The 23,641-nt window shown below is 38.7% G+C and overlaps 1 protein-coding gene across 4 annotated transcripts in view; it reads right to left on the bottom strand.

Moving 5' to 3' along the window:
- Positions 1–23,641, bottom strand: part of GRIA3 (glutamate ionotropic receptor AMPA type subunit 3) — a 311,313-nt gene that overhangs the window by 93,880 nt on the left and 193,792 nt on the right. For all 4 annotated transcript variants that reach the window (XM_063634906.1, XM_063634907.1, XM_055269444.2 and 1 more), the window contains one exon: positions 3,283–3,444. In XM_063634906.1, coding sequence (XP_063490976.1) covers positions 3,283–3,444 — 162 coding nt within the window. The remainder of the gene's footprint in view (positions 1–3,282; positions 3,445–23,641) is intronic.

Raw genomic sequence — 23,641 nt, 5'->3', positions numbered from 1 at the left:
ATATGCTCTACTAGGGATGAGGTCAGTCACTTAATACAAGGGATTTGATTATCCGCAATTTGAAATGGTGGATGCTTTTTCATTAAATGAATTAACATAACGAACTATGGTTAAAATAAGCTGGCCCCTGTTTTGCAGGGGTGACAAATACTGGTAGAATATAGAAAGTTGTTGACTTTTTAAAAATGTGGCAAAATGTCCCGGGGGAGTTCTCTCTCTCTAGTACAGTATGTCCAAATACAATTGGGAGTGAATAGATTATTGCCTCTACAACTATCAATTAGCTTTTCTGACTTTTCTCATGTTACTTGTCTTTCAGAAGCAAATCATCAAGTGTGACTGTAACAGGGGACATATGTTCTTTCATGAAGAAAAATCTTTGCGTCTGTACATCTTTGCAATACATGAAGCCAACATGGTGGTGATTTTCTTTTCAGCTGACTGCATAAATTGTCAGCAATCTTAATGTAGTCCTTTCCAAACCATGCCAAAGGAGCGATTTAATTTTTGCTTTATTCAGTTTCTACTTACCAGTGTGTGAGAATACCCCCCCAAGCCCTAAAAGAAAATGTTTATAGAGTAAATTATCAGGATTTTTAATCTGTAGACAATTTTATTTCCTAATCAAAAATATTATACATCAATTTTTAAAGTGGGCTTTTGGTTTGACTGATATTGTGCAAGGTTCTTTTTTTTTCTTTTTTTTTATTATTGTACTTTAAGTTTTAGGGTACATGTGCACAATGTGCCGGTTTGTTGCATATGTATCCATGTGCCATGTTGGTGTGCTGCACCCATTAACTCGTCATTTAGCGTTAGGTGTATCTCCTAATGCTATCCCTCCCCCCTCCCCCCACCCCACAACAGTCCCCGGAGTGTGACGTTCCCCTTCCTGTGTCCATGTGTTCTCATTGTTCAATTCCCACCTATGAGTGAGAACATGCGGTGTTTGTTTTTTTGTCCTTGCGATAGTTTACTCAGAATGATGATTTCCAGTTTCATCCATGTCCCTACAAAGGACATGAACTCATCATTTTTTATGGCTGCATAGTATTCCATGGTATATATGTGCCACATTTTCTTAATCCAGTCTATCGTTGTTGGACATTTGGGTTGGTTCCAACTCTTTGCTATTGTGAATCGTGCCGATATTGTGCAAGGTTCTATAATGACGAATACTAAGCAAAAGTAATCTGTAAGTTGTAACATCTATTTAAATATTCAATTTTTAAAGTTATTTAAAGGGTTTTACTTATAAGCGTGAACATTTCTTCTCAGTGGGTTCTAGAACTTTACATTATACACACCAAGTGTTATCAATGAATAGTCCAGAGCTGAGATTGGCTTCCTTCTCTTTTATATGGCTCTACAACTTCAGCACAGGCATAAACTACTCTTCAGTACCCTTTTCATACTTCTTACCCTTACTCATTTTCTCATGCCTAACACAGTGTCTGGCACATTCTAGGTGCCAGACTACTAACCCACTAAAATATTAAATAAATGAATTTCTCTCTTCTACCTATTACCTGGTAAATCTAAAGATCATAAAGCAGTGTGGGTAGGCAGTTTTATGAAAAATCTCACCTAAATGTAATGCAATATGCATTTTAACCATGACTTTATGCTTTTGATATTTTTATCCTGATTTCTATGAAAATGGACAACTTAGGTAATCTAATTATTTTCAACAATACTTTAGCAAGCAGGAAAACATTTCCATTCAATATATGTGTAGGCAACATACACTCTGTATTGGAGCCTAATTCACTTGGGATTATTTTCCAGTAAATATCAGTTTAGTACATTAAAAATTTTTTTGATTACAAAGGATTCATCATAGGGACTGTGACCATATTTACTGAAGCAAATTAGGACACTTGATCGGACCCTAAAACAGAATGTTTTAAAACAAGACTATCTTGGAAAAATCTGGCAGGCATAATCACTACAACCACAGGGTACCACTTAACTAGTAAGTGGCTTAACTGAACGAAAAAAGTATGTTTAACCTATAACTTTTCTAGAACACACCAATTGCATAAAGTAGTTTCACTTGTATTATGTTCTGACGTAACCCATTTAAGATGGAGCTGCATAGGTGGTACAGAATGTATCTCTATATCTTCTTTCTGGTCTGTGTTGCCTACTGTTCTCCCCTATGATGATGATTATTATTATTGTTATTATTATTATTATTATTTTGAGATGGAGTCTTTTTCTGTCGCCCAGGCTGGAGTGCAGTGGCATGATCTCGGCTCACTGCAACCTCTGCTGCATGGGTTCAAGCCATTCTCCTGCCTCCACCACCCAAGTGTCTGGGATTACAGGCGCATGCTACCATGCCTGGCCTGTTATCCCCTATTCTATTCTTGCCAGGGAGGAAGGATGTGAGGATGAGTATCTTGAAACAATGAGGAAGATCTTTTCCCCTTTTCCTTTTTTAGGAAAGGGTCGTGACTCTGTTTTGATCCCCCATTTCGTACCACAGCTATGGTACATACTTTCACTATATCAGGAAGAATTTAAAGTCAGTTTCATATTTGAATCAATGCACCGAGGGAATGATTTACTTAAAAAATATATTTGAAGGGTCCTTTGTGTAGCATGAAGAACTTTCCCCTAATTTATCTGTTTAATTCCTGGTTTTTAAATAATAGAATTTCTAGCCATAAGGGAACACATGAAAAATGTGCATTTTTAACCATGACTTTCTGCTTTTAATATTCTTATCTTGATTTTGTGAAAATGAGCAACCTAGGTAATTGAATTATTTTCTAAGATACTTTAGCAGGCAGGAAAACATTTCCATTCAATATACATATAGGCAATGTACACTCTTTATTAGACCCTAATTCACTTGGGTGTACTGAGATTCATGGAACTTATTAAAACAAAGCAATCGCATAAATAATGTAAAATCTAATTTTCTGTTTCAGACTATCAATCTTCCTTACCTATTCCCACTGCCCCCACCCTTTGCCTGGCTCAGGTTCTTGTAATACTGTAAATTGTTATGAGCATATTACAAATAAAATTCATTAAAAATTAAGTTAACTTATTTCCAAGCACTGGATTTTAAAAGATCTCATTCTCAACAGCTTCTTTATTCAGGGGTTTAGTTTTCAAATGCAATAGCATCACCTGCAGTTGTTTTGTGGCATCTTTGAATCACTTCTGAGGAAAATCACTTGATCATAAGATGACTGTTAGTATATAAAGACCATACTGAGATACTTTGAAAAACTGGCCTTAGGTTTTTTACATGCCATGGAACATTACCTTTAGTGGTGCATTCTTGGCTTCAGGGAATTCCCTTTCATCCAGCCTCACCCAGCGCTGTATGAACTGCTGAACCATGGGGTTTTCATTGTTGACAATCTGGAAACCTGTAATATTGGCTCCCCCATGCATGACTCTTTCCAGTAAAATATCAGTAAAACCCTGGAAAGACATTGAAAGGATCATGATTGTGGGAGGTTGTATATTCTTACTCACCATATCTGTTAGAGTGCTACGGATAATGTGAAAGCTCCTTCCCTAGGATCATTTATTAGCAATCAAGACAGCCTTGAATATGAAATTAAGAGTTAGGGCACTATGTCCCTGAAACTGCAGGCATAATGGAGAAAATATGCATTCTTCCATTTTAGTTCCTGTGTCTTTATGTAATGTGGCTGCCACATGGACAAACATAGGTGCCAACTTTAAGCAAATATTTTGATGTGTTTCATTTACCTGTATTTTTAGTCTTTCTTCATTGCATACAAATATAATGCTTTATGTAATTGGAAAATGTTGAAAAAGTTTGACCCTAATGGGTGTTATAGCAAACTTTTCTTCAGCCTAAGATAATAAACACAGTGGACTGCTTCAGATTCTAGTGATGAGTACTTTAGAAATTTGTGATTTACAGAAATGCCAATGAGTGAAACTGACAGCTTGGTTGTATATGATGGTACAAATCCCAGGGTATGTCTCACATGTATCCATAAATGAATCTTTTTTTTGAGATAGAATCTCGCTCTGTTACCCAGGCTGGAGTGCAGAGTCTCGCTGTGTCACCCAGGCTGGAGTGCAGTGGTGTGATCTCGGCTCACTGCAACCTCTGCACCATCCCCCGGGTTCAAGCTATTCTCATGCCTCAGCCTCCCAAGTAGCTGGGATTACAGGCGCATGCCACCATGCCCGCCCAAGTTTTGTATTTTTGGTAGAGACGGGGTTTCACCATGTTGGCCAGGCTGGTCTCGAACTCCTGACCTCAAGTGATCTGCCCGCCTTGGCCTCCCAAAGTGCTGGGATTACAGGCATGAGCCACTGCACCCAGACAATAAATGAATTTTAACAACTACTACATAGTATCCACCACTTTCTTCTAATTTGCTGTGGCTACCATCTGGTGCCTCTGCCACCTAAGCCTTGTGAAAGGAGTATCTCCATGTGAGCTCTGCCAGCTCCATTGGGCATTATTATCTTGTGGGACAAGTTGCAGCCCAGGAATTGCTGCTACTTTTGCTGGATAACTATATCCTGCTAATTACTCTTAATGTGTTAGGGTCTTCAATGAGCTGAAGCCATCATTTCTATTCATAAACAGATGGGTAGAATTCTTCCTCCCTTCTTTAGAACCCGCCAACATTTTAATATAAAAATGATCGAACATACAGAAAAATAGAAAGATTTATACAGTGAATACCCACATAGTCACACTCAGATTCTACAATTATTTTTCTACTCATCTATCAAACCATTTCATTTTGGGATTCATTTCAAAGCAAGTTGGAGACATTAGTATACTTCACCCTTAAAGATTTCAGCATGCAGGTCATTAACTAAAATTCAATGTTTGTTTACAGTTCTTTTTCTTTCTTCATTTTCTGAGGTAAAATTTACATCAATGAAATGTACTTGATGAGTTTTGATAAATGCATACACCTTTATTACCCGAATCCGTATCAATTCTTTAATGTTTCCTCTCTTAACAGTCTAAAAAAGGTTTTATTGAAGTGTAATAATTGTATAGAGAAGTGCACATATCTTTACGTGTATAGCTTGGTGAATTTATTAACAAACTAAACATAAACAATATCTGTAGAGTCAGCACCTCCATCCATGCTTCTCTTAAGTTTACATTTCTTTACCATGGATAACAAGACAGTCTTAGAAAACATTTTAGTGAAACAGCTTTTTCAGTTATTACTTACAGCCCCTTTCTCTTCTTTTCATAAGTGGGGTATGAGTCAATGAGACTGGACAAAGAGTCAAATAGTTTACATCACTGAGAACCACTCCTTCATTCTGATAACCACAAAGCATTTTAAAAATTAACATTAATTCATCATGATGAGTTTTCTCCCAAAGGCTTTCTTCATGAGAGAAAATAAGACTCAGTGTTTTTTCCCATTTTATTCCCCCTGTAATAAATTCAGCAGAGAGCCTCACTTGTGTTGAAAGTCTAGCAGAGGCTACCATTGAGGTTTAAGCCTAACTGTTACCCAACTCTCCATTCTCACTCCTTAAACTTATATTTAAATAAAATGCTGAGGATAAAACTCCAATGAAAGGGGCTTCAAGATGGCTGAATAGAGGCATCCAGAACTCACCTCCTGTACAAAGAAGAAATAAAATAGTGAGTAGATAATCACACTTTGAATATATTTCCTAAGAGAGAATGCTGGAATTCAATAGAGAAGTGACAGGAAACATCTGACTCAAGGAATGAGAAAGGAGTAAGGCAGCCTGCTTGGCTGGGATCATCTGGAAGCCTGGAGAGGTGCCTCAGCGTGGATAAAGGATAAGTGAGAGAACCCTAGCAGTCCATATTCCCAATGTGGACTCCTGCAATCCTAGCCCTGGGAGAGCCCTCAACCCACATGGGCTTTGAAGGAGTTGCCTAGAGATTGTATAATGGCATTTCTCTAGAGAGGGAGCTTGAGTGGGTCTTACCTACCCCAGAGTCCTAAGCAGCCACAGCAGGGTGCCATTTTGAGAGCCCAGCCCCCACCAGACTACATCCTGACCAGGGGCCCAACAGCCCCTGCATTTCCACATCCTTGGAACCCCATCAATGGGGTTGAATACCTTGAATGCAGGGCTGGCCTTGTTGTTGGCTGCTGCTGCCAGGGCGAAACGCGAGTCATTGGCAGTGACCCTGTCACTCCCAGTAGCAGTGCTGCTACATATTTAAAAGAGCCCTGAGGAAAGGCTTCCCTGCTTATATCAGGGCCAAAGCACATGCTCCCAAGCTACCTGTTTATGGCTGCTGCCACTGAAAGCCACCATGCCTTCTCCAGCAGTAGGGCTGCAGCACAGCCACTTCAGCCCCAACCTGAGCATTCTACTGGGGATCTAAGGATCACCTCACCCCTGCCTACCACAGCCAGCACCCACATGCACCACCAGATGGCCTGGCTCTACTCCCCTCAATTCCCAGTGCCTGAGTAAACTGTCCAGGGGCCTGGAGATTGCCCTGCCCCATTCACCACCACTGGAACTTAGCACTCCTCCTGGGAACCTGAGGACAGGCTGACTTAGCTTGTCACTACCACCATGGCTGGGACTCACCTGCATGTGCTACCTACAGGCCTCAAGAATGGCTGGCCTAGTCTATTGCAGCCACCATCATCACCAGGACAAACAACTTGGGAGTCAGAGGATTGTGTTGCCTCTGCTACAACCATTGCCCATGCCATGCCCAATTCCTAGGGCTCCAAGGACCCACCCACCCATCCGGCCCACCACTGCCACTACTGGCATCTGAGCAAGCTGCCTGGAGGCCCAAGAATCAGCCTGGCTAGACCCACTAACACTGGTGCCCATGTACACTTCCCTGAGGCCCATGGACAGGTATGTTTGACCTGTTGCTACTACCACTGGTGCCCAAGAACTGGCCCATCTGATGTCCCCATCCCCAGCAAAACTTTACCACAGCCTCCACCAACAACTGCACCCTACACCACCAAGGAAATCACAAATACTACTGATGCTGTTTACAGCCAGATAAATCATCATGGGGACTATATTATTGCACATACCGAGAATCAAAGCCAAAGTGTCCTACCCAACCAACACCATAGAAAAATCTTCAGGAAAAAGTCCTCCCCTACAAAAGCAAATTTAAAATATTAGAAGAACTAACTGTTACACCAAATGTGCAGATATCAATGCAAGGACACAAAAAATATGAAAAAGTAAAAAAAAATACAATGCCTCTGAAGGAACACAATACTTCTCCTGCAATAGATCCCAATCAAAAAGAAATTTATGAAATCCCAGAAAAATTCACAATAATGATACTAAAGAAGTTTAGTGAGATACAAGAGAACACAGAAATCAGAAGAACAATACAAATAAATCAGAAAAACAATGCAGGATATGAGTGAGAAATTTACCAAAGAGATAGCTAAAATAAAAAGAAAAACATACAGAAATTCTAAAGCTGAATAATTCATTGAATGAAATATAAAATACATTTGAAAGATTCAACACTAGACTAGATCAAGCAGAAGAAATAATTTTAGAAGTTGAAGACAAGTCATTGAAATAACCCAGTCAGACAAAAATGAAAAAATACTAAAAAAGAATAAACAAAGCCTATGACATATAGGACACTGTAAAGTGATCCAATAATGTGAATTTTTAGTGTCCCAGAAGGTGAAGAGAAAATGAAAGTGATAAAAAACCTATGTAACAAAATAATAGCTGAAAACTTTCCAGATGTAGCAAAAGATTTAGACATACAAATACAGGAAGCTCAGAGATCCCTAAACCTTTATAAAGGTCTTCTCCATGGCAAATTGTAGTCAAACTGTCGAAAGTCAAAGATAATTCTAAAAATAGCAAGAGAAAAGCATCTAGTCACTTAGTCTGATGGGAGTTCCCATTAGACTGACAGTGAATTTCTCAGCAGAAATGTTATAGGCCAGGAGAGAATGGGCTGCTAAATTCAAAGTTCTGAAAAACAAAACAAAACAAAAAAAACACCTGGCAACCAAGGATACTATACTGAAGAAAGTTGCCCTTCATAAATGAAGGAGAAATAAGTCTTTCCCAGACAAGCAAAAGCTGAAATAATTCATAACTACTAGACTAGCCATATAAAAAATGCCTAAGGGAGTCTTACACCTGGAAGAAAAAGGAGAGTATATACCATAATGAAAATACATGAAAGTATAAAACCCACTGGTAGAGCCAACACACAAATGAGGAAGAGAAGGGACTCAAATGTTTCCACTATAGAAAACCATCAAACCACAATGATAAACAGTAAGAGAGGAAGAAAGAAGCAAAGTATATGCAAAATAACCAGAAATCAATTAATAAAATTACAGAAATGAGCCTTCAAATATTAATAATAACTTTGAATATAAATAGATTAAACTTTCTACTTAAAAGATATAGACTGGGCCTGGCACAATGGCTCACGCCTGTAATCTCAGCACTTTCAGAGGCTGCGGCAGGAGGATCACGAGGTCAGGAGATCGAGACCATCCTGGCTAACATGGTGAAACCCCGTCTCTACTAAAAATACAAAAAAATTCGCCAGATATGGTGGCGGGTGCCTGGAGTCCCAGCTACTTGGGAGGCTGAGCCAGGAGAATGGCGAACCCGGGAGGTGGAGCTTGCAGTGAGCCGAGTTCGTGCCACTGCACTCCAGCCTGGGCAACAGAGTGAGACTCTGTTTCAAAAAAAAAAAAAAAAAAAAGATATAGACTGGCTGAATGGATTTAAAAAATGACCCAGCTATATGCTGCCTACAAGAAACTCACCTCACATGTAAATGTACATATAGGGTCAAAGTAAAGGGATGGAAAAAGACATTCTGTGCAAACAGAAATTTAAAGCAAGCAGGAGTAGCTATACTTATGTCAGAAAAAAACAGACTTAAGTCAAAAACAGTGAAAAGAGATAAAGAAGGTCATTACATAATGATAAAGGGATTAATCTAATAATACTATATAACAATTCTAAACATATATGCCTCTGACACCAAAGCACCAAGACAAATATTATTACAAGTAAACAGAGAGCTAGACTCCAGTACAAAAATAGGTGAGAGCTTCAACACCCTACTCTCAGTATTAGACAGATCATCTAGAGGGAAGATTAACAAAGAAACACTGAATTTAATCTTCACTTGAGATCAAATATACATAACAGAGATTTATAGAACATTTCATACAACAGCTATAGAATACACATTCTTCTCATCAGCACATGGAACATTCTCCAGGATAGATTATACATTAGGATACAAAACAAGTCCCAAAAAAATTTAGAAAATCAAAATCATATCAAATATCTTCTCAGGCCACAAAGGAGTTTAACTAGAAATCAATAACAAGAGGAACTTTGGAAACTAAACAAATATCTGGAAATTAAACAACATGCTCCCAAATGACCATTGGGTCAAAGAAGAAATTAAGGAGGAAATTTAAAAAATTCTTGACACAAATGAAATTGAAACACAACATACCAAAATCTATGGGATACAGAAAAAGCAATGTTAAGAGGGAAGTTTATAGAAATAACTGCCAACATCAAAAAAGTAGAAGGATGTCAAATAAACAATCTAATGATGCACCTCAACGAACTGGAAAAGCAAGAACAAACCAAAGCCCAAATTAGTAGAAGGAAAGCAATAATGAAGATCAGAGCAGAACTAAATGAAACAGACTAAAGAAAAACACAAAAGAACAACAAAATAAATTTTTTCAAAAGGTAAACAAAATCAATAAACCACTAGCTAGATGAACCAAAAAAGAGAGAAAATCTAAATAAATAAAATCAGAAATAAGAAAGGAGACATTACAATTGATACCACAGATATATGAAAAATCAGCCTGGCATGGTGGCTCATTCCTGTAATCCCACACTTTGGGAGGCCAAGGCGGGTGGACCGTTTGAGGTCAAGAGTTCAAGACCAGCCAGGGCAACATGGTGAAACTCTTGTCTCTACTGAAAATACAAAAATTAGCTGGATGTGGTGGCACACACCTGTAATCCCATCTACTCGGGAGGCTGAGGCAGGAGAATTGCTTGAACCCAGGAAACAGGTTGCAGTGAGCCAAGATTGAACCACTGCACTCCAGCCTGGGTGACAGAGTGAGGCCCTGTCTCAAAAAAGAAAAAAATGAAAGATCATCAGAGACTGTTTTGAACAACTGGATGATAACAAACTGGAAAACCTTGAGAAAATGGATAAATTCCTGAAGGCATGCAACCTATCAAAATTTAATCAGGAAGAAATTGAAAACCTAAACAGACCAATAATGAGTAATGAGATTGAATCAGTAATAAAAAGTATCTCAACAAATAAAAGTCTAGGACTGAATGCTTCACTGCTGAATTCTACCAAACTCACAAAGAAGAACTAATACCAATTCTCCTCAAACTATTCCAAAAATATTAAGGGGAGGGAATTCTCCCTAACTCATTCTATGATGCCAGCATTACTCTGACACCAAAACCAGACAAGGATGCAACAACAACAAAAAACTACAGGCAAATATCCATGATGAACATAGATGCAAAAGTCCTCAACAAAATACTAGCAATCTGAATCCTACAATCTGTCCAAAAGATACACCATGATCAAGTGGGATTTATCCTAGTGATGCAAGAATGGTTCAACATATGCAAATAATATATTGCATCAACAGAATGAACACCAAATCTGTATTATCATCTCAATAGACGCAGAAAAATCATTGGGTAAAAGTCAACATCCCTTCATAATAAAAACTCTCAACAAACTAGGCATAGAAGGATTGTACCTCGACATAATGAAGGCTATGTATGACAAACCCACAGCTGAAATCAGACTGAATGGGAAAATGCTGAAAACCTTTCCTCTGAGAAATGGAACAAGACAAGGATGCACACTTTCATCACTCCTATTCAATGTATTACTGGAAGTCGTACCCAGAGCAACCAGGTAGGAAAAAGAAAGGTCCAAATTGGAAAGGGGGAAGTCAAATTGTCCTTCTTTGCATATGTCATGAGCTTATATCAAGACAAACCTAAAGACTCCACCAAGGAATTCTTAGATCTGATCATTAAATTCAGTAAAATTGCAGGATATAAAATCAACATACAGAAATCAGTAGTGTTTTTACGCACCAATATTGATCTAGCTGAGAGAGAAATCAAGAAGGCAATCCCATTTACAGTAGCTACTGAAATATCTAGGAATAAACTTAACCAAGGAGGTGAAAGACCTTTACAAGGAAATCTCTGATGAAAGGTATTGAAGAGGACACAAATGGAAAGACACCCCACACTCATGGATTGAAAGAATTAATATTGTTAAAATGACCATACTACTCAAAACAATCTACAGATTTCATGCAATTCCTGTCAAAATACCAATGCCATATTTCACAGAAATAGAAAAAAAATCCTAAAATTCACATGGAATGAAAAAAGAGTCCAAGTAACCAAAGCAACCCTGAGCAAAAAGAACAAAGCTGGAGGCATCATACTACCTGACTTCAAGATGTGTCACCAGGCTATAGTAATCAAAATGACACAGTATTCATATAAAGGCAGACACATAGATGAATGGGACAGAATAGTGAACCCAGAAATAAATCCACATATTTACAGCCAATTTATTTTCAAAAAAATTTCTAAGGACATACACTGGGGAAAGGGCACCCTCTTCAATAAATGGTGCTGGGAAAATTAGATACTCATATTCGGAAGGATGAAACTGGACTCCTATTTTTCATCATATACGAAAATGAACTCCAGATGGATTAAAGACCTAAACATAAGACTCGAAACTATAAACCTACTAGAAGAAAACATAGGGGAAGCACTTCAGGACTTTAGTGTAGGCAAAGATTTTATGGCTAAGACCTCAAAAGCACAGGCAACAAAAACAAAAATAGACAAGTGAGACTATATTAAACCAAAAAGCTTCTGCACAATAAAGGAAACAATCAACAGAGTGAAGAGACAACCTGTTGAATGGGAGAAAATATTTGTAAACTATTCATCCAACAAGGGACTAATATCCAGAATATACAAGGAACTCAAACAACTCAATAAAAAACAAAAACGAAAACAAATAATCCCGTTAAAAAGTGGGCAAAGAACATGAATAGAAATTTCTTAAAATAAGACATACAGATTGCCAACAAGTGTATGAAAAAATGCTCAACACCACGAATCAAATGGGAAATACAAATTAAAACCACAAAAAATCTTACCTTGATTAGAATGGCTACTATTAAAAAGACAAAAACAAACAAACAAAAACAACAACAACCAGATGCTGGCAAGGATGAGGAGAAAAGGGAACTCATGTACACTGTTGGGAATGTAAATTAGTATAGCCACTATGGAAAACAGTGTGAAGATTTATCAAAAAACTAAAAATAGAGCTACCATATGATCCAGCAATCCCACTACCGAGTATTTATCCACAGGAAAAGAAATCGGTATATCTAAGGAATACCTGCACTCCTATGTATATTGCAGCACTATTAACAATAACAAAGATATGGAATAAACCTGAGTGTGTTCATCAATGAACAAGTGGACAAAGAAAATACATAACCAACAACAGCCAAGCCAAGAACCAAATCAGGAATGCAATCCCATTGACAATTGGCAGAGAAAGAATAAAATACCTAGGAATACAGCCAACTAAGAAGGTGAAAGATCTGTACAATGAGAATTACAAAACACTGCTCAAAGAAATCAGAGATGACACAAACAAGTGGAAAAACATCCCATGCTCATGGTTAGGAAGAATCTATATCACTAAAATGGCCATAATGCCCAAAGCAATTTATAGATTCAATGCTATTCCCATCAAACTACAAATGACATTCTTCACAGAACTAGATAAAAATTATTTTAAAATTCCTATGGAACCAAAAAGGAGCCCAAATAGCCAAGGCAATCCTAAGCAAAAAGAACAAAGCTGGAGGTATCACACTACTCAACTTCAAACTATACTACACGGATACCATAACCAAAACGGCATGATATTAGTACATAGACTAATGGAACAGAATAGGTAACCCAGAAATAAGGTTGCACACCTACAACCAAGCTGACAAAAACAAGCAATGGTGAAAGGATACCCTGTTCAATAAGTGGTGCTAGGAGAAGTGGCTAGCCATGTGCAGAAGATTGAAATGGGACCCCTTCCTTTCACCATATACAAAAATCAACTCAAGATGGATTAAGGACTTAAATATAAAACCCAAAACTATAAAAACCCTGGAAGACAATCTAGGTAATACCATTTAGGACATAGGAACAGGCAAAGATTTCATGAGGAAGATGCCAAAAGCAATCCCAACGAAAGCAAAAATTGACGAATGGAACCTAATTAAACTAAAGATCTTCTGCACAGCAAAGGAAACTATCAACAGAGTAAACAGACAACCTACAGAATGGGAGAAACCATTTGCAAACTATACATCTGACAAAGGTCTAATATCCAACATCTATATGCAATTAAAACAAATTTACACAAAAAACTCAAACAACCCCATTGAAAAATTGACAAAGGACACGAACAGACACCTTTCAAAAGAAAACAAGCATGTGGCCAACAAGCACATGAAAAAAAGCTCAACATCGCTGATCATTAGAGAAATGCAAATCAAAACCACAGTGAGATACCATCTCACACCAGTCAGAATGGCTATTAAAAAGTCAAAAAATAACAGATGCTGACAAGATTGCAGAGAAAAGAGAACACTTTTTTTTTCAGAGTCTCACTCTGTTGCCCAGGCTGGAGTGCAATGGCATGATCTCGGCTAACTGCAACCTCTGCTGCCCGGGTTCAAGTGATTCCCCTGCCTTAGCCGCCCAAGCAGCTGGGATTACAGGCTTGTGTCACCATTCCCGGCTAATTTTTGTATTTTTAGTAGAGATGGGGTTTCACCATGTTGGCCAGGCTGGTCTTGAACTCCCGACCTCAGATGATCCACCCGCCTTGGTCTCCCAAAGTGCTGGGAATACAGGCGTGAGCCACCATGCCTGGCCGAAAAGGGAACACTTTATACATTGCTGGTGGGAGTGTAAATTAGTTCAACCATTGTGGAAAGCAGTATGGAAATTTCTCAAAGACTTAAAAACAGAACTACCATTAGACCCAGCAATCCAATTACTGGGTATATAGCCAAAGGAATATAAATCGTTCCATTATAAACACATATGCACGTGAATGTTCATTGCAGTACTACACAATAGCAAAGACATGGAATCAACCTAAAGGCCCATCAATGATAGACTGGATAAAGAAAATGTGCTGCATATACACCATAGAATACTATGCAGTGATAACATGAAGATTATGTCTTTTGCAGGAATATGGATGGAGCTGGAGGCCGTTATCCTTAGCAAACTAACACAGGAACAGAAAACCAAATACTGCAAGTTTTCACTTATAAGTGGGAGAGAAATGATGAGAACACAAGGACACATAGAGTAGAACTACAGACACTGGGGCCTATTGGAAGGTGGAGGCTAAGAGGAGGGAGAGGATCAGAAAAAATAACTATTGGGTCCTGGGCTTAGTACCTGGGTGACAAAATAATTTACAAAACAAACTTCTGTGATACAAGTTTACCTGTATAACAAACCTACACATGTACCCTTGAACCAAAAATAAAAGTTGAAAAAAAGATTAAAAAAAACTTAAAAAGTTTAATGGCCTTCAAAAAAATGTGGTATATACACACAATGGACAACTATTTGGCCATAAACAAGAATGAAATCATGTCATTTGCAGCAACATGGATGGAACTGGAGGTCATTATGTTAAGTGAAATAAGCCATGCTCAGAAAGACAAATATTGTATATTTTCACTCATATCTGGGAGCTAAAAATTTTGATCTCATGGAAGTAGAGAGTAGAATGACAGTTACTAGAGGCTGGGAAGGGTGAGAGTGGGGGCAGGATGAAGAAAGGCTGGTTAATGCGTACAAAGATACAGTTAGATAGAAGGGAAAAGTTCTCTTGTTCAATAGCAGAGTAGGGTAATTATAGTTAACAACAATGTATTGTATATTTCATAGTAGCCAGAAGAGGGGTCTTGAAATGTTCCGAACACATAGAAATGATAAATACTCAAGGTGTTGGATATCCTAAATTCACTGATTTGATCATTACAATTCTATGCATGTGACAATATATCACATGTACCCCACAGATATGTACAAATATGTGTCATTTAAAATCTTTAATGAATAGCTTTAATTCATTTACCATGCCTCACCACATTTGGCACTTAGCAAATATTACATAAGAAAATTGACCAACTGCCCATTGACCTGCTGCTGTGGGTGAAGGATGGGATCTCTTGTGCTTGGCCTGTATCTTAAAAGCCTGGGCTGGAAAAGTAGAGCCATCTTTCTTGAGAGAAAGGGGTTGTGTATGCTTCTGCCACCATTACAGTCCTCAGGGTCAATAGGCACGGCATGCACTAGAAAGCAGTATCTCTCACTTTGATAAGCTTCATACTCCTGTTTACCTAATATTCATAGCATGTTAAAATGGCAATGTAGAATTAGCAAAAGAGAGGGAGAAAGGGTCCCCCAAATCTCACTTTCTCTGCCTTAAGGCCTAAGAGCCAGCAATTCAGTCTGGTTATTGTCTACTGTACCACTCTTTTCTTGAAGATTTGCCCTAATTACCCTTTTTCTGGCAGAGAAACTAAAAGGAGATGTCCACCTCAAATATACCTCAAAAATTACCACCCTTTGCTCCCAGGAAGCTTCATCCTGCCGCATACACCCCACAAATTCCCACTTGGGTGTCTTGATCTCCAGTAAACACACTGTGATTTGGAAACACCTTTATAGGAATACAGTGCACTCATCTCTATACCCAACCTTGACCATATCACTGAGGAACTAGAAGTCTCTCAGTCAACTAATGTTTTATGACAGACATCCCGGGAATGAGTTCTGGCACACTGCAAATTGGCATTAGCTTGGCTGTACTCGTGGGATAAAATGTGTCCACAGCAGCACAGATTAAACCAGGGGGAGGTCATCACAACCCGTTTTTTTTTAGCTGGCAAGACCTCCACACCACTAGCTCCTACTGAGGGCCATTACAGTTTACCAGGCCATATGGACAGAAAGCACTAACAGCCCCTTTGGCAAGGTGAAGAGAGCAGAAGTGAGGTGAAAAAAGAAAGAAGGTAACAGGTGTTTAGGGAGATGAAAGGAAAGATCTTGTTACTAAAGGGCAAGAGTTAACTGGATCCTGGTCCTACTTCTCCCTCTGTCCCATTTGTGTATATTTTGCTTGTTATCTTTCTTCAGATTCTATGACTTGTTTGTCACTCTGGTTCCCAGCATTTAGATAGAGCAACCAACAGTCCTCAAGGTTGAGATGATCAAGGCTGGATTTTTCCCTAAACCTTCTGAAGAAACACTAATGCAGCAGAACTTATTAATAAATATCAAAGAAGTAGAAGAGGAAAAGAGAAGGGAAATGAGTAATAGACAGGTGGATATAAGGAAAATTGTCAAGCCAAAGACAGGAGTTTGTTGGCTCTTTGTCATCTTTCTTTTTCTGATACCTTTTTTATTATAAAGACTTTTCTTTTTGTATCAACTATTGCTAAATTCCACTCTTTAAGTGACCACTGACAGTCCATGATATTGCAAAAATTAAAGCCTGATTCTCTCCACAGCCTCTTCAGAGACACTAACACAGCAGAGCTGATATTCAACAGTAGGAGGGGAAAGGAGAAAAGGTAGAGAGGGATGATGGAAATTAAGAGAGAGGTACTGTACAAGGGCAGGATTTGTTTGGCTTCTAGGTCTCTTTCACTTCTTATCTTAACATTTTAAGACATTACTCCTTTCCATAAATCCATCTTTGATGGATTTTTATGGTTATGACACTTATAACCCTAAGGCAGGCCAATGATCCCCCAAAACCTATGTAAAGATACTCACACAGCACAGGTGATGATATAATATCCAGAAAGAAAAATGGAGTAAATAAAAGAGTAAGGGTCAGTGGTAGGAAGATAGAGGTTAGGAGAGATGTGTGGGCTAAGGTAGAGGAGCTGGCTGGCTTCTTGTCTTCATTCTCCTAGTACAGTATCTCATTGTTTTAAGGCATTTTACTGACCCCATAACCTCTTGTTAGATTTTCTCCTTAGGCTGTTGGATCACAGTTTTCAAGGTGATAAAACTGAAGCTGAGTTTCTTAAAACCTCCCTAAAGACACTAACATAAAAGAGATGAGCATCAAATATATAGATAGATGGATGGAAGTTAGGAGAGAAGAGATGGCCAAGGAGGAAGATTTTGCTGGCTTCTCTCAACCTCTTACATCTATTTCATTTTTTAAAAACATGGAATTTTTTTCTTCTAAAACAAGTTGCTACCCCTCAGAAATAATGCCACATATCTACAACCATCTGATCTTTGACAAACCTGACAAAAACAAGAAATGGGGAAAGGATTCCCTATTTAATAAATGGTGCTGAGAAAACTGGCTAGCCATATGTAGAAAGCTGAAACTGGATCCCTTCCTTACACCTTATACAAAAATTAATTCAAGATGGATTAAAGACTTAAATGTTAGACCTAAAACCATAAAAACCCTAGAAGAAAACCTAGGCAATACCATTCAGGACATAGGCATGGGCAAGGACTTCATGACTAAAACACCAAAAGCAATGGCAACAAAAGCCAAAATTGACAAATGGGATCTAATAAAACTAAAGGGCTACTGCACAGCACAAGAAACTACCATCAGAGAGAACAGGCAACCTACAGAATGGGAGAAAATTTTTGCAATCTACTTATCTGACAAAGGGCTAATATCCAGAATCTACTATGAACTCAAACAAAATTACAAGAAAAAAACAAACAACCCCATCAAAAGGTGGGCGGAGGATATGAACAGACCCTTCTCAAAAGAAGACATTTATGCAGCCAACAGACACATGAGAAAATGCTCATCATCACTGGTCATCAGAGAAATGCAAATCAAAACCACAATGAGATACCATCTCACACCAGTTAGAATGGCGATCATTAAAAAGTCAGGAAACAACAGGTGCTGGAGAGGATGTGGAGAAATAGGAACACTTTTACACTGTTGGTGGGACTGTAAACTAGTTCAACCATTGTGGAAGTCAGTGTAGTGATTCCTCAGGGATCTAGAACTAGAAATACCATTTGACCCAGCCATCCCATTACTGGGTATATACTCAAAGGATTATAAATCATGCTGCTATGAAGACACATGCACACGTATGTTTATTGCGGCACTATTCACAATAGCAAAGACTTGGAACCAACCCAAATGTCCATCAGTGATAGACTGGATTAAGAAAATGTGGCACATATACACCATGGAATACTATGCAGCCATAAAAAGGATGAGTTCATGTCCTTTGTAGGGACATGGATGAAGCTGGAAACCATCATTCTCAGCAAACTATCGCAAAGACAGAAAACCAAACACCGCATGCTCTCACTCAAAGGTGGGAATTGAACAATGAGAACACTTGGACTCAGGATGGGGAACATCACACACCGGGGCCTGTTGTGGGGGTGGGGGGAGGGGGAGGGATAGCATTAGGAGATATACCTAATGTTAAATGACAAGTTAATGGGTGCAGCACACCAACATGGCACACGTATACATATGTAACAAACCTGCACGTTGTGCACATGTACCCTAAAACTTAAAGTATAATAAAAAATAAATTTTACAAAAAAAAAAGTTGCTAGAGGCTGTTGTCATGTACAACCATAGTTGGCAAATTGTGAATTGAGGCCTGACTCTAGCGACAGATTTAATACAATAACTAATGCAACAAAACTGACCAGCAAACATAGTAGACAGGAAATAAGGAAGGGGAGAAAGTGGTAAGAGAGAAGAGAGCAAGAGATGGTTTTGGGCTAAAGAGCAGGAGGTGTCAGGCTCCTGGTCCTCTTTGCTATCGAATTTTAAGGCACCATACTTTTCCATAGCGTGTTAGATTTTAGTCATTGGACACACAAAACCCTCATGGTGTTTATATTGAGGCCATGTATCCCTGAAATCAATGTAAAGGCACTAAAACAGTATAGGACACTATAAGACACAGAGTATATAAAAAGGGAAATAAAATGGTGATGGCAGGGAGGGTTGTGGTAGGGTGATAGAAGTTAGGAGAAATGTTCTGATTCGGGCGAGAAGTTGGCTGGCTCCTGGTTTACTTTCTCCACTTGTATGATTATTTTAAGACATTTAATTTGTTCATAATTCTTGCCAGAATTCATTTCTTGCAAGAAGTGGCTACACAGAGACCTTGAGGTGGGATTAATGCAACAAAAATAACCTTCAACAATCCCACTCCCGACAGTAGAGTTTTAAAATTAACTGTGTAACAAAATTACACTTATACCCCATACATTTATACAAATTAAAAAAAAACTAATCTGAATAGTAAAGGGGAAAAGAAAGGTGACAGGCGGTTATAGAAATTAAAAGTTGGGATACAAGTTCTGGCTGAGGGCAGGAGTTGGCTGACTCTTGGTCCATTTTCACCTATTATCTCATTATTTTAAGGCATTTCACTTGTCCACAACTCTTGCTAGATTTCTCTTTAAGAGTTGGCCACAAAACGTCCTCAAGTTGGCCAGGAATGGTGGCTTATGCCTGTAATCCCAGCCACTTTGGGAGGCGGAGGTGGGCAGATCACTTGAGGTCAGGAGTTCGAGACCAGCCTGGCCAACATGCTGAAACCCCCATCTCTACTAAAATACAAAAATTAACCAGATGTGGTGGTGCACACCTGTAGTCCCAGCTACTTGAGAGGCTGAGGCACACGAATAGCTTGAACCCAGGAAGCGGAGGTTGTAGTGAGCTGAGATCATGCCACTGCACTCCAGCCTGGGTGACAGAGTGGGACTGTGTCTCAAAAAAAAAAAAAAAGTGCCTCAAGTTGATAATACTGAGCCTCTCTAAAACCTTTGCAAATACACTAGCACTACAAAAATGGATATTAAATATTTGGATGATAAAGGGGAAAATAAAGGAAAGAAGATCAGCAGTAGAAAGATGGAAGCTAGGAGAGAGGTGTTAAATAAATGGTAGAAGTCAGCTGGCATCTGGACCACCTTCCATCTGAATTAAGTTTTGTAATGCATGTGCTGTTTTTCTTCATAAACTGCTACTTTCTATTGTAAGAAACTATAGTCCACAAGATTGAACGCAGAGGCCTGATTTTTCCTACAGGCTTAGCAAAGACACTGATGGGGAGAGGTGACCATGAAACATTTAGCAAGCATGAGAATATATGTAAAAGTGGAGTGAAATAGGGAGACTGAGGATCACAGTTATTTTAGGATTGAGGATCTCGATAGAGGACAGGAGGTGTCTGATTTCTGGAACTTCTTTTTTTAAAATCCAAAAATATTAAGGGAATACAATTTTTATACTATCTTGTTAAATCTTTTTCATCATGCAAGACACCCACAGTAGTCAAGGTGATAAAGCTGAGCTGTGAATCCTTGAAACCAATATAAAGACAATAACACAGACAAGAGCCCAGACAACAACCAGAGTGTATAAGGAAGGCAATAGAATGGTGATGATGGAGGGGCTATAAAGGATGACGGAAGTTAGGATAAATAGTTTGGCACAAAGACAAAAATTGGCTGGCTCATGGTTCATACTTTCTTGTTATTTAATTATTTTGAGGAATCTCACTTTTCTATAATGCTTGCTAAGCTTCTCTGTTTGATGTTGTAACCTCAGACTTTAAGGTGGAAACTCTCTCAAATCTCTCAAAAGATACTAATGTTACAGAGATAATTTTTAAAATCCACGTGGGAATAGGAGAAAATAAAATGAGAAACATCATAGACAGAAATAAGGAACTTACAACTAATGGGAGGGAATTGGCTATTTCATGGTTTACCTATTTCCATTTAATTTGGGTTCAAGCATGTCTTTATACCACAAATTGTTAGATTCAACTGTTGATATATGCAAATACAAACTCCAAGTTACAGAAGAGACTTCGGCCTCTGGAAAGCTTCAGCAAAGAAAGTAGTATAACAGAAGTGACCAACAAATATCCACAAGGGAAAAGAGTGAACGAAAAGAGGCCGGGCACCGTGGCTCACACCTGTAATCCCAGCACTTTGGGAGGCCGAGGCGGGCGGATCACGAGGTCAGGAGATCGAGACCATCCTGGCTAATAAGGTGAAACCCCGTCTCTACTAAAAATATAAAAAAATTAGCCGGGCATGGTGGCAGGCGCCTATAGTCCCAGCTGCTCGGGAGGCTGAGGCAGGAGAATGGCGTGAACCTGGGAGGCGGAGCTTGCAGTGAGCTGAGATAGAGCCATTGCACTCCAGCCTGGGCAACAGAGCAAGACTCCGCCTCAAAAAAAAAAAAAAAAAAAAGAGTGAATGAAAAGAACAGGGGAGTGATAAGAAGAGGAATATTAGGAGACAAAGTTTGTAAAAGAAAAAAAAGGGCAGGAGTTGGCTGGCACCTGATGCTGTCTTTCCTCTTATGACAACATTTGAAGGCATTTCACTTGTTCATAACCTCTTCCCAGGTTTCACTTCTTGAGCTGACCCCTTGCAGACCAAAATGTGAGAATATTTGGCCCAACCCCACTGATCTCTCTATATAAATAACACAGCAGAAATGACCACTAAATACCTGAAAGATGAAAGGGGAAAAGTAAACTCAGAACATTGGAAGAAATAAAGAAGTTAGGAGAAAAGGGATGGCTGATGGGCAAGAGTTGGCTGACTCCTCATTCACCGGTTTCCTTTCTAACATGATTCAAAGTGTATTATGTTTTCTATCATATATTTCCAGATTCTATCATGATATGTGCAAACGCAGTCTACAGATACAGAAAACCGAGACTAGATTCTTATGCCAACTTTAGCAAAGACATGAATATAAGATGGTTTCCTACCAAATACCCAGGATGTAAGGGTGTCAATAAGAAAGGGGCAGGTTGTGGCAAGCGGCAAACACTGAAAGCCCAATTTTTTTTTTTCTGAATAGCAGGAGTTGTCTGCCTCCTAGTTCACTTGCTTCTATTCTATTTTAAAATATTTTGGTTTTTTTTCTGTCACGTATTTCTAGATCGTATGGTTGACATGCACAAATAAAGTGTGCAAGGTGCAGGAAAATGAGACTAGATTCTTCAGACAACATAAGTGAAGACACTAATGTGGCAGAGCTGAGTAACCAATATCCAGGACATAAGATAGAGAATGAAAGAAGGGGACAGTGGTATGCTAGGAATGTTAATATTAGGAGACCATTTTTCCATAAACTATACAAGTTGGCTGGCTCTTGATCCTGCTTTATTGCCTATGACAACACTTTAAGACATTTAGCTTATTCACAAACTGTTGCTAGTTTTTCATTTCTTGAGATGACCACTTGAAGACTCAGAGGTGGGAATAGCTGGCTGAGCTGACTGAAATCTCTGTAAATAAAACAGGACAACAGACATGACCACAGAACATCTAGAAGATGAAAGCTGAAAATAGATGTGCAAAGGTTATTGGTATAAAGAAGAGTTAGGGGATAAATGCTCACTAAAGTTGGGAGTTGGCTGATTACTGGTTCATCTATTTCCCATCTAATGTGGCCCAAAGCATGCCACTTTTCCATCACATATTGCTAGATTCTAAGGGTGATATCCACAAATACAGTCTGCAGGTCCAGAAAACTGAGACTGGATTATTTGGGCAATTCCAGCAAAGAACTAATATAACAGAGAACACTAAAAAATATCCAGAATTTAAGAGGGTTTAAAAAAAGGCCAAAGTGAAGTTGGCTGCCTCTTGTCCTGCTCATTTTCCTATCGTATCATTTAAAAGGATTTTACTTGCTCATAAATTATCCCTAGACTTACAAACTTATTCTACAAGGTCAGTATTAACCGGATACCAAAACCCGATAAAGACACATCAAATAAAGAAAGCTACAGGCCAATATCTCTGATAAATATTGATGCAAAAATCCTTAACATAATACTAGCAAACTGAATTCAACAATATGTTGAAAATATCATTCATCAAGACCAAGTGGGATTTATCCCAGGGATGCAAGGATGGTTCAACATATGCAAATTAATCAATGTGTTAACATCATATCAACACGATGAAGGACAAAAACCATATGATCATTTCAATAGATGGTGAAAAAGCATCTGATAAAGTTCAACATCCCTTCATGATAAAAACCCTAACAAAACTGGGTATAGAAAGAACATACCTCAACATAATAAAAGCCATATGACAGTCCCACAGCTAGTATTGTACAGAATGGAGGAAAAAAAAAAACTGAAAGCATTTCCTCTAAGACTTGGAACATGACAAGGATGCCCACTTTCACTGTTATTCAGCATAGTACTGAAAGTCCTACCTAGATCAATCAGACAAAAGAAAGAAATAAAGAGCATCCACCTTTCTCACGACTCCTATTCAATATTGTGTTGGAAGTTCTGGCCAGGGCAATCAGGCAAGAGAAATAAATAAAGGGTATTCAATTAGGAAAAGAGGAAGTCAGATTGTCCCTGTTTGCAGGTGACATGATTGTATATTTAGAAAACCCCACCATCTCAGCCCAAAATCTCCTTAAGCTGATAAGCAACTTCAGCAAAGTCTC

The sequence above is a fragment of the Symphalangus syndactylus genome, chromosome X, assembly GCF_028878055.3.
Source record: "Symphalangus syndactylus isolate Jambi chromosome X, NHGRI_mSymSyn1-v2.1_pri, whole genome shotgun sequence".
NCBI lineage: Eukaryota > Metazoa > Chordata > Mammalia > Primates > Hylobatidae > Symphalangus > Symphalangus syndactylus.
This window is presented reverse-complemented; position numbering and strand designations above follow the sequence as displayed.